Here is a 15,679-nt window from a genome sequence, read left to right as displayed (position 1 = left end):
TTAAACTATTATGTCACCGATATGTTTACCAATTCCAAAGAAAGATTAATGTCTGATAACTAGTCAATGAAGGTCATAACAATTTTACACACGTTTTTTTTATTTTAAACACAATGCTTTGTTTAGATGATTAAACTAATTTCAAATTTCTGTCCATTAAATAGAAAGTTAATAAGAAAACTGTTCAAAAAAAAAGAAAAAAAAGAAAAAAAAGAAAAAAAAGAGACGCGTTGCATTTCTGTTACACCTACAGGCACAGAGTTGTTCTGTCAGGCTGCTCTTCCGTGTTTTTTAATGCGGTTTGGTGCTATGGGTGTAATGCACACCCTGACAAATTGAGCCAGGGTGTTATTATGAAACATGCATGAGCTTTTTTGTGTAAGGATGTAAACAGAAACATACAGGCTTAGAGGGACTTTATAGCCAAGATTAAAAACATGCAACCAAATTATATCCATTTCATTTTCAGGTTGATATTATTTGGAAGCTTTAGAAATCTTCTATCTGTTAGGCCTTCAGTAGTAACCCGAGTCTGACAAACTCTACATGTGTTCAAAACCAAAAAAATGAGCCCAAACCAGTTTTTCCATGTCAGACACATCAGCTGCAAGTGCTACACTTACTATGTTAGACTTTCGGAGTTGCAAGCCGAACATTTATCTCCATAAATATCTCACTTCAGACACAAAATAAAAAAATATAAATTTGATTGTTATTGCACAGGCAGTAGATAACGTAACACAGCTAACCAGAGCCGTCCCCACAGTAATGTTGCAGAGCTTTGTTTCCCTCTGGTGGTCAGTTGTGTGCATGACTGTCACTAGTGTTTAATGCTCGCAAGATCATGAAAAAATCCTTTCAAAATGTTGTGTGCCCAAAAAATTGCTGCTCGTTTTCCTTTAGCCACCAGTATTATAATTAATATGCTACTGAACATTTCGCTATATTTTGTATATTTAAATATTTTTATGATAGCCAGATTGTTTTTTAATTTTTTTAAAAAAAATCTTTATTTTTTTTTTATGTAAGCAACACTTCAGGAGGACCAGGAGGTTAAAAGCATGAATCAAAGATGCGCAAAAGAAAGAAAATACAACGACAGCAACAGAAGGCAGCATTACTTCGCCTTCAAATTAAAGGAAAACTGGGGGCTTAACTTCTGCAGTGAACATTTATGCGTTCCTAAACACATCCATATCACAAAAATGACATCATACAAAATGATGCATTTCACTAAACACTACCATCACAAATCATCAGCCGTACGCGCCAATCTTTATTTTGAAAACCTTAACCGGAAGCCCTTTTTTTTTTTAATCCTACACTGCTTGAATCTGATGAGGCATCCCTGGAGCGCGCAGCGTAATTGCAGGTGGAAAGGCTGGGAAGCAAGAAGCGATATAAGCAGGTGTCAAGCCGGGTTCGGGTTCATGATACGTTCCGTTTTTCTCCTGGATTTCGGTTGTTTTTGTGTGTTTGTGTCCCCCCCCGCCACCTTCGATGATCTACAATGCAGACCTCAGCTTGGCTCGTCGGTCGTTGCGCTCTCATCCTCTGCGCGCTCCAGCTGATGGACGGGGCGAAAGGACAGAAGCAGTGTACTGAGGTGAGGCTACAGTCAATCAGTCTGAGCTGTTTATCGCTATATCAAAATAACTGGCTGTTTATACAGAAAAGAAAGAAAAGGCGAAAGGCTGCTGTGTCTGCGCACACTTGAGCGAGTTATTAATCTGGTGATCGAACAGTAAACACGATTAAACATTGATGTCATATTTCCGGGTCGATTTACGGTGTAGGTTTGGAGTCCCACTTTATAATTTGCAGCATGTGTGAAGACGCACACCTCAGCACTGCTTTCTGTTTAAATAACGCGAACAACATGGAGGAGTATGAATCACTGTTCAGGTCTGGTGTTTGTTGAACTTCACCAGTCTGTGCTATTAAGTTATCAGTTTCCTGCATGAACTGGCTTTTCCTTCCCTCTGGTCTGGCACAGCTCAACACGTTCTGACACTAGGCTGGCAGCACAACACACACACACACACACACACACACACACACACACACACACACAAAGGTGTCCCAAGATAGAGGAGCAACATTCCTCTAAGTCATTCTCTTTTTTTCACACTGACAAAGAGATTACTGCGGGCCTCCAGTTTGTTCCTATATGGTGGTTAAATCATTGTGCAGCTTTAGCTCTTCTGGGGAGGGTGAGATTTACCAGAGCTGATATTTACGCTGAAAGAAATTTATTCCGAAGAGGACTTTGCTGAATCATGGTGTGAGATGAATATTGAACAGCTGCCACATCAGTGATTGACCACAGCACTTATGGGAGTCGCAAGAGATAACGAGGGTTTAGTGTTGCACAGTTCACAATCCTGTATTTATTTTTTGTATCACTACAGCAGTAAAAACAGTTTGTGTATTAATATGCTTGATTTAGCCTCATTTCTTGTGACCTTTATCGGAAAGCGTCTCTGAGCTCTAACCTTAGACCCACTTAAAACCAGGGGAAAAAAATCACTCCGCACACAACAGCCTGCATGTGCCGGGGTGTCAAAATCTGGTTTGGCTCAAGGAATAGCATTATGTAAACTGTCAGAAATTAGGCCACCCGCCTCTGTAGACACAAGATGAGGAGAAGTGGAATCAAGAACACTGGGCCAGTGCTTTTCACTCATGGGCCACAGATTAAAACAATTACATGCAATAATCGAATGTCTAAGTGAGCCTACTTGAAATGTTAAAAGCTGCTGGTAAAATGACTCAGCCTCTTTCACCAGCAGCCCACTGCTGCCATCTCCCCTACTCCTATCGCTATGGAGATGGTTTGTTGTGACCAGGGGCAGAAGAATGGTTTTAGCTTTAGAGATTACACTGTGACTGGCACTCATGTTTTTCAGCCAATAGCAGCTGGATTCTGTAGGAATTCATTGTTAGCAGCAAGCAGTCTGCTCTGATTTGCTGGTGATTCTTATCTGGAAGAGATGATTCTGTGCTCTGGTTTGGGTGGAGATGTTTGCTGACCTGCCTCTGGCCTATGTTTACTCAGGTTTTATGTCCAAGCCTGCTATGTTGACTGACTTCTTATGTTTTGTGTGTCTCTCTGGCAGACTGATTACTACTTTGAGTACACGGAGTGTGACAGCACAGGATCTCGGTGGCGAGTGGCCATCCCACAGCACCCTGGGGCCTGTACTGGACTACCAGCGCCAGTGCGAGGCACAGAATGCAGTGAGTTAAGTGTGCGTGTGGAAAATGACTGAAGCTGATGTGTGTATGTCACCTTCTTATCAGTAGCTGGAACTTTCACCACCACAACCTGACTGAGTGTGTTTGGACGTCGACCAACCATAGAGTGAAGCTACAGGCCAATAACCTTGGAGCAAAAACGATGTTACGTAATATCTTTCTGTGCTTGCTACGAAACAAGGCACATAATTGATGGCACGTGTTGATGAAGGTTAGTGGTTGTTTAATGTGAAGTGAAAGGACAGGGAGATGTTAGTGTAGCTCCAAGAATGCACAGGTGCTCACTGACAAACATGTGTCCTTGAGGATGTTAACTCAAGCTTGTTTGGTGCTTTTTATTGGGCCATGTAACTAACCTTTCCAGTCGATGCTAATGTATTTTTTTTCTTAAGTAAAAATGTGAGTCATAGAGGGTGTTACTTTTTTCTTCTTGTAGTTTTTGTTTGACACTCTTATCATAATGGAGCCAAGATGACACAGTTTCATTACATGACGGAATGCTCATGTTGCTGGTCATACAAGTTTGGTCTTTATCATTCACCTGTACAGGTTTGCCCAGTGCTTTTATTCAACACCACCTCACTAATGGATCGAATCCAACAATAGGGTTCATGGATGCTTTCTTTTCTTTTACTGTTTTCAAACCTACATGTGTTATGTATGCATAAATTGTTTGGAAAAAATTTTATTTATTATTTTAATAATAATAGTGCTGTGAACTGGAATGCACTGAAGACTGAACTAACAAAATGCTTTCCATATCAGCACTGTTTCTCACCTTTTGTTATTTTAAACAAATTTTTTTGTTTCCTTCTTCCTCCTCAGACCACTATTTATATACACTTGCGTTCTCATAGGTTCGTCATCTAATTCTAACTCTCATATGATATTTCAGTGTCATTCACTGTATTGAAATGCAGCACACCGCCCACTTAATGAGCTTATCTGTCACCAGTTGTTATGTGTAACTATCAAAGTGCCTGCCAGAGCAAACTATTTTTAAATCTAGCCTTGAAGCAGTTGCATGCTCTCACATTTAGCATAGAGAAGCATCACAATGCCATTAGACCAGAACAGGTATGAGGAAGAACTGTCCTCATACCTGTTCTGGAGAAATGCAGAGACACAATGGCTCAGTGAGGGGAAAACAAGTACAAAGACGCTGTGTAACAGATGTAAGAATGAAGTTTGTCAATCACTGGGGTTACATTACATGTAATGGCTGATGCGACCATGCTTTTTGCTGTAGAAGGTTGGTAAATTCAAAAACTGTTTTCTTTCTTTCACTGTGTCCACTAGCCTTCTCGTGTAAGGCTGGAGAGTTCCTGGAGATGTCAGCTCAGGAGTGCACTCAGTGTGCAGCAGGAAGCTACTCCCTCGGTAGCGGTATCCGCTTCGACCAATGGGATTACATGCCTATTGGATTTAGTAGCCTAGCAACCTCCCTGGAGAACAGCCTACCCGGTTATAACAGCCTCACCTGTAACAGGTAATTGAGTAAGACATTTAAAAAAGGGAAAAAGTTGGGAAAAAATACTGTGCTGGATTTATTTATTTTTTTCTTGTAGCTCTTCCTGGGTTCCTCAGGGAAACTATCTGGAGTCCAACAGGGATGAATGCACAGTCTCTCTCATCTATGCTGTGCATCTGAAGAAACAAGGCTCAGTTAGCTTTGACTACCAGTATCCTGACAGTAACCTGCTATTTGAGTTCTTTGTGAGTATTCGTTGCCTTTCAGTGGAAACATCTGCCATCACTTCATTATTAACTGTAACTGTACAGTACTCTCTGTATATAGTAACCATTGTCCTTAATGTAAATATGTAAGAAAAATTGTGTATGTCTCTGTTCTGTGTCCTGTGTACTGTTTGTTTGTATATGTGTCTTTTTGGCTGCTGTTACAACCAAATTTCCCCTTGTGGGACAATTAAAGGATTATTCTATTCTATTCTATTATTATTGCTTGTGTATATACATCTATCTATGCTATTTTATTTGTAAGAAGCCTGCAAGAGCTAATTAAAAAGTACTATAGATTGTGCCCAAGCTAAAGCATAGTTACATAGTTTTCTTACAGTTAATTCTAGTACTTCATTTTTTTGTATTTTCCCCTGTCCACTTATCCTAACACAGCATTAATGTAGTGATGCGGTGTGTATGCATGAACATATAAACCATGCACAATGTTGTAACTGAAAATTAGTGTGGAAAAAAGGGGGAAGGTTTTGATCTGCTTGTGTGTGTTTAGATCCAGAATGACCAGTGTCAAGAAATGGATCAGTCTGATGACAAGAAGTGGCTCAAGCTCACCAAGCATGGCGAATGGGCAACTCATACGGTAAATGTCTCACAGAGCACGACGACGAGTAGACAGAAAGGGCAGGTTTTTAGCCTCGTTCTCCCAAATCAAATGTATTGTGTAACATCCACCGAGCGGATAGAAGCAGGAAGCGTGTACACAGAAAGGAGCTGGCATCATTTTATATTGTCTCCAGTAATTTTCCACTCATGCTGTAAATGAGCTTCTGCACGTACATATTTTGGTTTCTGCATTGTGAATTAAAATGTACAATTAAATGTAATATATGGATCTTCTTGAGATAGGTTTCTAGTGGTGGTACTGCTCCTTGCTTCTTCTCGCAGGTTAGATTAGATTTGTTTGGTTCAAGAAAATTGTTCTGCTATTTTAATTCCTTAATAAGAAAAAAATATATGAATTTACTTGCGTGGCATTATATGCCATGAAAACAAAACAAACAATCTGTATAAAGTTACTGTTGTCCTGCATACTTTGCAGTTTATGTTTTCTGAACTTGTGCTGTTAAGCTTTATACTTCATGGTTAGATGGCTATAGAGTTACAGCTTAGCTGCTGCAATTAAGCTGATCGCATATAATGACCTTTCTTAATTTTCAGATAGAATATTATATTAATTATAAATATTTAATCCCAAGCTGATGATGCATTGATATGTGTATTCTAGGTGAACCTGAAATCTGGCACCAACATCCTTTACTGGAGGACTGGTGGTGTTACGATGGGAAAAAAAGTGGTGAATCCTGCACTGCTGAAAAATATTCATATTGAGGGTTGGTGGTTACTTTTGCTTTTTTCTTTTTCTCTTTATAAAAAATGACAACAAAATAGATCAAACAGTTACTTCTTCTTTCTATCTTTTCTGCTCCGCTCAGGTGTTGCCTACACATCAGAGTGTTTTCCGTGTAAGCCGGGATCTTTCAGTCGAGTCCCTGGCTCCTCCTCATGTGAACCCTGTCCTCGGGACACCTATTCTGGCCACGGTGCCAGTTCCTGCACTCCCTGTAACACGAGCGCTCAGTATGCAGGTATGAATAAAAAGCTAGATTTGCCATTTCAAATCTGTTTTGAATCCTAATTGCCATCACTGCTTTTTAGAGAAGCACATCTAAAGGATATAGATAGAACTTGTCCCATTTTTATGTCACAGTTGTCAAACTTTAGAAAAAGAAACACAGTGAGCCCGTGTGATCGCAAGGGAATAGCAGGTTTTGGCAACTGGGGCAGCAAAAGTAATGCTTGATCATTATGTTAGTATATTTGCTAACATATGTAATATGATAGGAAGGCAGCCAATGCACTAGAATCTTGAACTAGAAGTTTAGATTTTTTTTTTTTTTTTTTTTTTTTTTCTCCCCCGGGGGTTTGAACGAGGACTTTTCAGTTAAAGTATTGTGGTTATTTTATTTGTATGAAGTATCTTGTAACATACTTTTACATACTGCTACATAATGTTAACATACTTTTTGAAAATGTATTTAGTTGGATCTTTCTACTCAAGTGATTTAAAAAAAAAAATAAAATGTATTCACTTATTTTTAAAATTGGCCTGTACCATATTAAATAGGCACATCTCAGGATAAATATTAAGGACTGCCAATAAGTTGCACTCCTTTGGATTATGAACTAAATATGACACAACCTACTCCTTGCCTGGGACAATGATTGGCCATTTCTTGTAGATGCACTGTTGACCGATATGTATTTTGATGTTATTTTTTAATATTTTCTATTTGAGCTGTACTAGGTGATGTGTTTTATGAAGACCAAAAGGCAAAACCAGCTGATATGGCAATACAACTCTTCTTTGTACTTCAAACGAGTTGTTCAGACTGTTTAACCATCTAATGAAATTTAAGTTTTAAGATGAAAGAACAGACAATTCCACAGTTTTTACTGAGGCACACTCTGCCTTGATAAAGAATCATATAATGCACTTAATTAATTTTCTCTTTAGTAAAGTAATTTAAAAGTCACTGGATACAGCTAGATACGGTGGAGGATTTGGGGCACCGGGGAAAAAAAAGTGGGCATGTCTTTTTCTTTTTTTTTTTTCCAGAATTCTGAGAAAAAATAATTCTAAAGAAAAAGTCAAAATTCTGAGCTTAACCTCAGAATTCTTTCTTTTGTCTCAGACTTCTGGAAAAGAAGAAAAAAATCACATGCCCACTTTTTTTCCCCAGTGGCCCTAGTCCTCTTTCCTAGCTAGATCATCCAGGGAATAAACATATTTTATTTAGTACATATTTTGCGACTGTTGCTTTGCTAGTGTTGTATCCATATAAAAGGAAATGGGGGTGGGGGGGATCGATTCTGCTTAAAATTGCTCCTGTTTTTAAATAATTATATTTGCTTTATATCTCCTATGCTAATATTAATATAATGTATCCCCACTTTTCCTAGCTGAGGGATCTGGCTCATGTAAGGACAGACCTCCCTGTTCCATGAAGGATTATTTCCAGATCCACACAGCTTGTGACCAAGAGCGCAAGGTGAGAGAAAAGAGGCTACCTCTTTACTAAAGAGCCTGTTGAGACTCGCTCTATAATCACAATTTGTCCTTTTTATTCCAACTCACACTTTTTTTTTTATCTGATTTCAGACACAGGTCATATTTAAGTGGGTTGAACCTAAGATCTGTCTTGAGAATGTGACTGGAGCTGTGACATTGCCTCCAAGTGGAGAACGAGAGCCCTGCCCCCCCTGTAACCCTGGTTTCTATAACAATGACACGGCCACATGCTCACCATGTCCACCTGGGACCTTTTCCGATGGCATGAAACGTACTGAAAACTTTCTATCTTACAGTCCTCATTTGTCTTCCACTTACCTTTTGTTTCATGCGGTTTCCCAATTGTGTTTTTCACTGTTTGTCCCCAGCATGTCAGCAGTGTCCTGCAGGCTCTGAGCCCACCTTGGGTTATGAGTACAAATGGTGGAATGTTCTTCCTTCTAACATGAAGACTTCCTGTTTTAATGTCGGCAATTCCAAGTGTGACAGTATGAATGGTAGGTGTTTATGGCAAAACATGCTCACTTTTGCTCTTTCTCTCAATTTTGTCACTGCATTGTGTGATGACTCCGATGAAATGAATCAAAAAGCATGGCAAATATTTGGCTACCATTAGCAACACGACACTAACCGCAACACCAGCAACACCCACACGACACTAACCGCAACACTGACATGACATTAACTGCAACCCTGACACCAAGGCGCGCGCCCCCCCCCCCCCCCCCCCCCAGCAACAACAAAAACATCACCCCCTATGACAACAATGATGCCAACAGCTCTTCCTTCTCCTCCAACAAACTAGTTAATTGTGCTCATGGGGAGGAGGGGGGACGGTTTATCTTTATTTTAAGCAAATACACCAGAGTTCATGCAGTTTTCTAAATGTCTATACATTATTATACTATATTTATTTATTTATTGATTTATTTTCATTTTCAGGTTGGGAGGTTGCAGGTAATCACATCCAGGCTGGAGCTGGAAGCTCTGATAATGATTACCTCATCCTCAACCTCCATGTTCCTGGATTCAAGTAAGGATAGTAGCTTTGAGTTTTTTAGCCTCCACTTTTGCCACTGAGCCATTTCTTTCAGCTGTGAGTAATTCCCTTCTTCTGTTTATTTGCCATCAGGCTTCCTACTTCAGTGTCGAGTCATTCAGGGGAAGAATTTGGTCGCATTACATTTGAATTTGAAACTTCTTGCACAGCTGACTGTGAGCTCTACTTCATGATGGTGAGAAGAGTTACTGACATGATTGCTGCTCTGAAAAATGTTACCATAGATTTTCAAACCAGAAATTTGTCTAATGAATCTTTTAGGATGTAAACAGGAAGAGTACAAAAATAGTGGAGTCTTGGGAGAAAAACAAAACAAGGCAAACCTACACACACATCATGACAAAGAATGCTTCAGTTTCCTACACATGGGCCTTCCAGAGGACTAACCAAGCTTCAGATGTGAGTAGAAGTACACAATTACACACAGATATGAACTAATTTAAACTACATTCACTTCAAAGCTGTCAGTGAATGATGTTCATTAATACTTTCCATCCATCCATCCATTTCCTTCCACTTATCCGGGGCTGGGTCATTAGGGCAGCAACCTAAGTAGAGACGCCCAGACAGACCTCCCTCTCCCTGGCCACCTCCTCCAGCTTGTCTGGGGGAACACAAAGGTGTTCCCAGGCCAAATGAGAGAGATAATCTCTCAAGCTTGGCCTGGGTCTGCAACGCAGCATCCTCCCAGTGGGTCATGCCTGGAACACATTACCCTGGAGACCCCAGCAGGCATCCTTGTCAGATCACCTCAATTGGCTCCTTTCGATGTGGAGGAGTAGCAGCTCTACTCTGAGCCTCTCCCGGATGGCCAAACTCCTCACTTTATCTCCAAGGGAGAGGCCAGCCACACTTCAGAGGAGGCCCATTTCCGTCACTTGTATCCACGATCTCGTTTTTTGGTCACTACCCAAAGGTCGTGAGCATAGCTGAGGGTAGGGACGTAGACCAGGAAATTGAGAGCTTAGCTTTTAAGTGCAGGTCTCTCTTCACTACAACAGACCGGTACAGCATTCGCATCACTGGCGCTGCAGCACCAATCTGTCTGTCAATCTCCTACTCCCCTCTCCCCTCGCTTGTGAACAAGACCCCAAGATACTGACCCAAGGCACTCCACTTGGGGCAGGAACTCGTCCCTAACCTGGTTTAGTATGGACATGGCACCCTTTTCTGGCTGAGGACCATGGCCTCAGACTTGGAGGTGGTGATTCTCATCCTGCCGCTGGAGGCCACCGCCTGATGAAGTCAATGGAGCCACATCTGCGAAAGGCAGAGATGAGATTCTGAGACCACCCAAATTGAAGCTTTCTGTCACTTGGCCTAGAAATTCTGCCCATTTAAATTATAAATTGAATCTGTAACAAACGGCAACCCTGGTAGAGTCCAACACCCACTGGGAACAAGCCTGACTTATTACAGGCTATGCAGACCAAGCTCTTGCAATGGTTGCAAAAGGATCAACTGGCTCAAAGCAACGGGCCAGACACCCCATACTCCTGAAACACCTCCCACAGAACTCTCCGAGGCACATGGTCAGATGCCTTCTCCAAGTCCACAAAACACATGTAGATTGGTTGGGCAACCTCCCATGCACCCCCAAATGTCCTCAAAAGGGTAAAGAGGTGGTCCAGTGTTCAGCGACCGGGACAAAAACCGCATTGTTGCTCCTGTGTCCAAAGTTCAGTCTTTGTACAACACCCAGAGCCTTTAGGAACCTCATCCACTCCAGGGGCTATCCCACCAAAGAGTTGGTGGTGATAGAGTCATCTATCACCAGGGGTGGGGTCACCCCTGGTGATAGATGACTCGCCCCCCTCCTCCCCAGACTCTGCTTCCTCTATGGAAGATCCCACAGTCCCACCTGAGCCAACTCACCACCAGGTGGTGATCAGCTGTCAGCTCAGCACCTCTCTTCACCCAAGTGTCTAGCACATACGGCTGCAGATCTGATGATACAGTTAAAAAATCGATCACTGACGTGTGGGCTAGGGTGTCCTTTTAAAAATTATAAATATATTTATATATATATATATATATATATATATATATACTATATATAATATATTACATATATGTATAATTATATATATATATATAATATATTATATATTCTATATTATATATATATATATCATATCTCTATATCTAGATATATAATATATAGATAATAGATATATCTAGATATTTCTAGATATATCTAGATATAGATATAGCTCTCGATATATAGATATGATCTAGATCTATATATGATAGATATAGATATATATATATAGGCTATATAGCTCTAGATCTATATGATATAGATATAGATATATATAGATAGATATATATATATATAGATATATATAGATAGATATATATATATAAGATCTCTAATTTAATTTACCTCAAATATTTTAGTTATCTCATATAATTGCAAACCTTACTACATATAAAGTGCAAAACTGTAAAAGAATAGCAGTAACCTTTGCTTCTTGCTTTTTGTTTTAAGCTGTCTTTGGTTGCTGTTGTTGTCGTTGTGTTGTAATTTGTGCAATAGCTAATAAAATCTGAAATGACCGAGTTCTTGAGGTCAGACCACTTTAGGCACACAAAGTACTCCCTTCTTTTTGGTTCTAAAGATAAATTCTGAAGTGTCATTCAGTGTCTTGCACAATATATCAACACTGGAGATTTCATTTCATGTCATCTAGCTGATGTGTATTTATCTCTCTCTACCTAAGGTACGACAGTATGTCAAAGATGTGGCGCGAATCTACTCCATCACTGTGAGTAACGTGGTGGATGGAGTGTCCTCTAGCTGTCGGGTTTGTGCCCTCGGTGCACAACCGTCCAGCTCTGCGTGTGTGCCGTGCCCACCTGGGCATTACATAGACGCAAGTACGAGCCAGTGCACAGAGTGTCCACCTAACACATACCTGATGCCTCACGCTGCACCAGGCCCTGATGCCTGCAAATCCTGTGGACCTTCCAGCAAAAGTGACAAGGTTTGTTGCTATGATTGTGAAAGAAATTAAGAAAATTCTTGTTATCAGTAAGGCGGTACACCAGACACCTGTGTATTTGTTTTCCAGGAGCACAGCTTATGCTATAGTGACTGTCACTTCACCTACACAGAAGGCAATGCCACTCTGACTTTTGACTTCAGCTCACTTGGGCCAGTGGGGTCACTGATGAATGGCCCAAGCTTTACCTCAAAAGGAACCAAGTACTTCCATCACTTCAATATCAGTATCTGTGGAGGAAAGGTGTGCAAAGATGAAAATGCGCAGAAAATCCTGCAATTTTAAATGTGTTGTGCACAAATTGAATGTCATTGCAATTTTCTCTTTTTCTTTAAGGGTCAGTTGGCAGTATGTACAGACAATGTAACAGACCTATCCATCACCGACTCCCAGAGAGAAAAGGAAGGGCCCAATGCCATCACGACCTTCATCTGTCAATCAACAATAATCCCAGCTAGTGGACGAGGATTCCACACAGCCCTCTCCTCGCAGTCCATTAACCTGGCTGACACATTTGTTGGTTAGTGAGCATCAAACACAGACGGTGGCAGTGAAGAGAATTGAATTTAGGATTACTTTTTTATGCCTCTATTTTTATTTTAAAAGAATAAAATAATATGTGATAATAAGTAAAAGGTCCTTTTTTGTGGGGATCATTACTCGTATAATATAAAAGGTCTTTTTTGCTTGTCTTTAAATGTTAAACTCCTGTCATAGAAAAGATTAAAGACAAATTAAAAGTAGACATATTATTAAGTAATACATTTCTATAAATATTAACAGGGGCAACTGTGGATAACAACCTTGAAGGAATAAGTGTAACACCAGATCTGTTTCCCAAGACCTCCAAGAAAGTTCCTGATGTCAACTTTTACTACAGGTGCCTATCATTACAGGCATTATAGAGTGAAAAAAAAAAAAATCACTGCTTTAAGCTTCTTGCTTTCTGTGCTTTTTGGTGTAAGGTCTTTGGAGACAACTTCATCTTGCGAGTCGGGTCGGAGCGTGGTGGTGACACTTCGCTGTAACCCAGACAAGAGCACTACGGGGGAGCTCTCAGTACCCAGGTCTTTCTCATCAACGTCTCTCTAATTTTCATGTGTTTGTCACTGTTCTGTGCTGTGGTCCAGCTTACTGAACAAATTGTGCCTTTGGCTATTTCAGTCAGTGCCCTGCTGGAACGTGTGACGGTTGCACCTTTCAATTCTTATGGGAGAGCTCAGGGGCTTGTCCTACATGCACAGAAAGAGACTACCATCAGATAGAGGGAGTCTGCAAGGGAGGAAATCAGGTGTGTGTGTGGACATATACTTGTCTATGAGTACTGGATTTTTCTTAAGGGCACGTTTAATGTGAATTAAAACAGACTGTGTACTGCAGCTTTCATTTGAAGTGGTTTATATTCACCTCCGATTTTAAAATTCTTATCCAATTTTATAGCCAGCCAAGCAACCAAACGGGTTATAATTCCACAACGGTTCATGCTAACAAGCCTAAAGGTTGTTAGCATCCAAAATATCCATGTACGTAGAAAAATCCCACAAAGCTTAAAGTCAGCACTATAACAGTCTTTGTTTCACTTAAAATGCAGGTTGCTGGAATGAAGACAAACCTATTGAACACTTCAAATTTCATATTTACACTTACTAGTGTATGCGCTGTCCCATTCATGTGTGTATATCCACCCTTAGGACTTGCTGTATGTGTGGAATGAACCAAAGCTGTGCATGGGTGGTGTGCCCTTGCCTGCTAAGAAAACACAGACCTGTGAGGGCATTGAGTTCTGGATCCAGCTTGGTGCAGGACTGGGAGCTTTCACTGCAGTGTTGCTCGTTTCCCTGACCTGCTATTTCTGGAAGAAGAACAAACGGTATCTTTAGCCTCTTGTTCTTTAACTTCTCACATCATTATTTAATTACATGTTTTCTCATTTTCCCCTTAATTCCCCTTAATATTCTCCCCTTCTCCCTTTCTCACCTTCTTCCTCATCACTGCTGTAAGATTTTAGCTTCACATGTTTTGTTTTCCTCCCTTTTTCTTTCCTTAACTTTGTCTCTTCTTCTCCATTATTACCAAATCCCATCTCTTGCCATTCTGTCTCTGTAACATCACAGTATTTATGTGAAGATTCTTTGTCTTCTTCTTCTTCTTCTTCTTCTTGTAAATTTCTGCAGTATTGATTCTGTCACTTGTCTCTGTGCAAGGTTGGAGTATAAGTACTCCCGGCTGGTGATGTCTGCTAATAAGGAATGTGAAATGCCAGTGGCTGACAGCTGTGCTGTGATGGAGGGGGAGAATGAGGCAGACATGGAGGATGAAGTTGTATACACAAAACCTTCTCTACTTGGAAAACTCAAAGCCATAGCATCCAAGGTGAGAGACACAGTATCACTATACTTTTAAAACCACAAAGTTCCACAGTGGTAAAAAACAAACAAACTATATAGTGTTGCAAAATAATTCTCTTTTCGTTTTCATTTTAGAGAAATGGAGATAACTATGAAAATGTGCAGCTAAATTCGGCTCATTCCAAAACATTGGTGTGGAGCTAGAGTGGAAGAACCGTGAAGGGGGCTGAGGGGAGAAATCAGACCTTCAAGAGACTTTTCCCACTTTGTGACCCCTATCTAACTATCCCCTTTATAAGCTTTGATACCTGGAACACCAACTGTTTGTATGTGCACACACACACATATAGACACAACATCAGAGCCATGCTCAAACGAGTCACACTAACCTGGTGGCCTTAAAGCTTGGTACGATGGAGCTGTCCAGTTAAAGACTGTGAAGCAGGTGTGCGGCTGACACTTCCTGATAGCTGTCTGATTCTAATTTATTTCAGGAAAAAAATGATAGAAGAGCTCAGGGTAAGACAAAGACCTATTTAAGATGTCCTGTTTTGCTATTTTTCTCTCTTCAGTTTGCGTATCGTCCAATATTTCGTTGATACCTGTGGTATAGTTCATCTTCAGGAAAGCTATGATTTGCCTTTCCATATCCCACAGATGTTTACACGGATTGGTTTATTCTTTTCATGTACAATCATTATCTTCTCATGTTTTTGTTGTGTGTTTTTTTTTTTTTTTTTTTTTGTTTGAAATTATATAATGAAGAGAACTACTGATCAGTTGAAATTTGAATTTGCCATATTCTGTTTGGGTTGTGGTGTGGACTGTCCATGTACTTCAAATAAATCATGATGTATTTATGTATAACCTGACTCAGTTTGATTATCTTATTAAAAAGCTGCTGAGAAATTAAGCAATAAATACATTTGACTTAAGGTTAAGTCAAATGTATTTGTTCAATACTATTTAGACTCAAGGTACTTTTGCATGCTTTGCAGACTGAAAAGAGGAATACAAAGAGACATTTAAAACATCTGTAAACATATGTGTACAAGCTTGCACAAACAGATCTGGTGCACTTGCTTCTATTTTAATGGGATCGTCGCCAAAAATTCAAGTTGTTTCTAATACGGCCTTAGTAAAAGCTATGTCAAATCGTCATTAACACTATGGGGCATCC

The 15,679-nt window shown here is 40.2% G+C and overlaps 1 protein-coding gene across 2 annotated transcripts; it reads left to right on the top strand.

The window, feature by feature from the left end:
* The first annotated feature begins 1,324 nt into the window (after positions 1 to 1,324).
* On the top strand, positions 1,325 to 15,363 carry elapor2a (endosome-lysosome associated apoptosis and autophagy regulator family member 2a). 2 transcript variants are annotated; one of them, XM_040025568.1, is made up of 22 exons: positions 1,325 to 1,606; positions 3,120 to 3,240; positions 4,558 to 4,747; positions 4,827 to 4,974; positions 5,507 to 5,596; positions 6,242 to 6,347; positions 6,450 to 6,602; positions 7,978 to 8,066; positions 8,177 to 8,357; positions 8,455 to 8,583; positions 9,029 to 9,119; positions 9,219 to 9,321; positions 9,408 to 9,545; positions 11,870 to 12,133; positions 12,221 to 12,394; positions 12,488 to 12,671; positions 12,935 to 13,031; positions 13,117 to 13,218; positions 13,316 to 13,442; positions 13,843 to 14,021; positions 14,356 to 14,524; positions 14,635 to 15,363. In XM_040025568.1, the coding sequence occupies exons 1-22, from the start codon at positions 1,511 to 1,513 to the stop codon at positions 14,701 to 14,703; spliced, it is 3,000 nt and encodes a 999-aa protein (XP_039881502.1). In that variant the 5' UTR covers positions 1,325 to 1,510; the 3' UTR covers positions 14,704 to 15,363. The 2 variants fall into 2 exon arrangements, with proteins under 2 accessions (XP_039881502.1, XP_039881503.1); XM_040025569.1 differs by lacking the exon at positions 1,325 to 1,606 and having other exon boundaries at positions 3,162 to 3,469.
* The last annotated feature ends 316 nt before the right edge of the window (positions 15,364 to 15,679 follow it).

The sequence above is a fragment of the Simochromis diagramma genome, unplaced genomic scaffold, assembly GCF_900408965.1.
Source record: "Simochromis diagramma unplaced genomic scaffold, fSimDia1.1 OVJJ01000293.1, whole genome shotgun sequence".
Taxonomy (NCBI): Eukaryota; Metazoa; Chordata; class Actinopteri; order Cichliformes; family Cichlidae; genus Simochromis; species Simochromis diagramma.
This window is presented reverse-complemented; position numbering and strand designations above follow the sequence as displayed.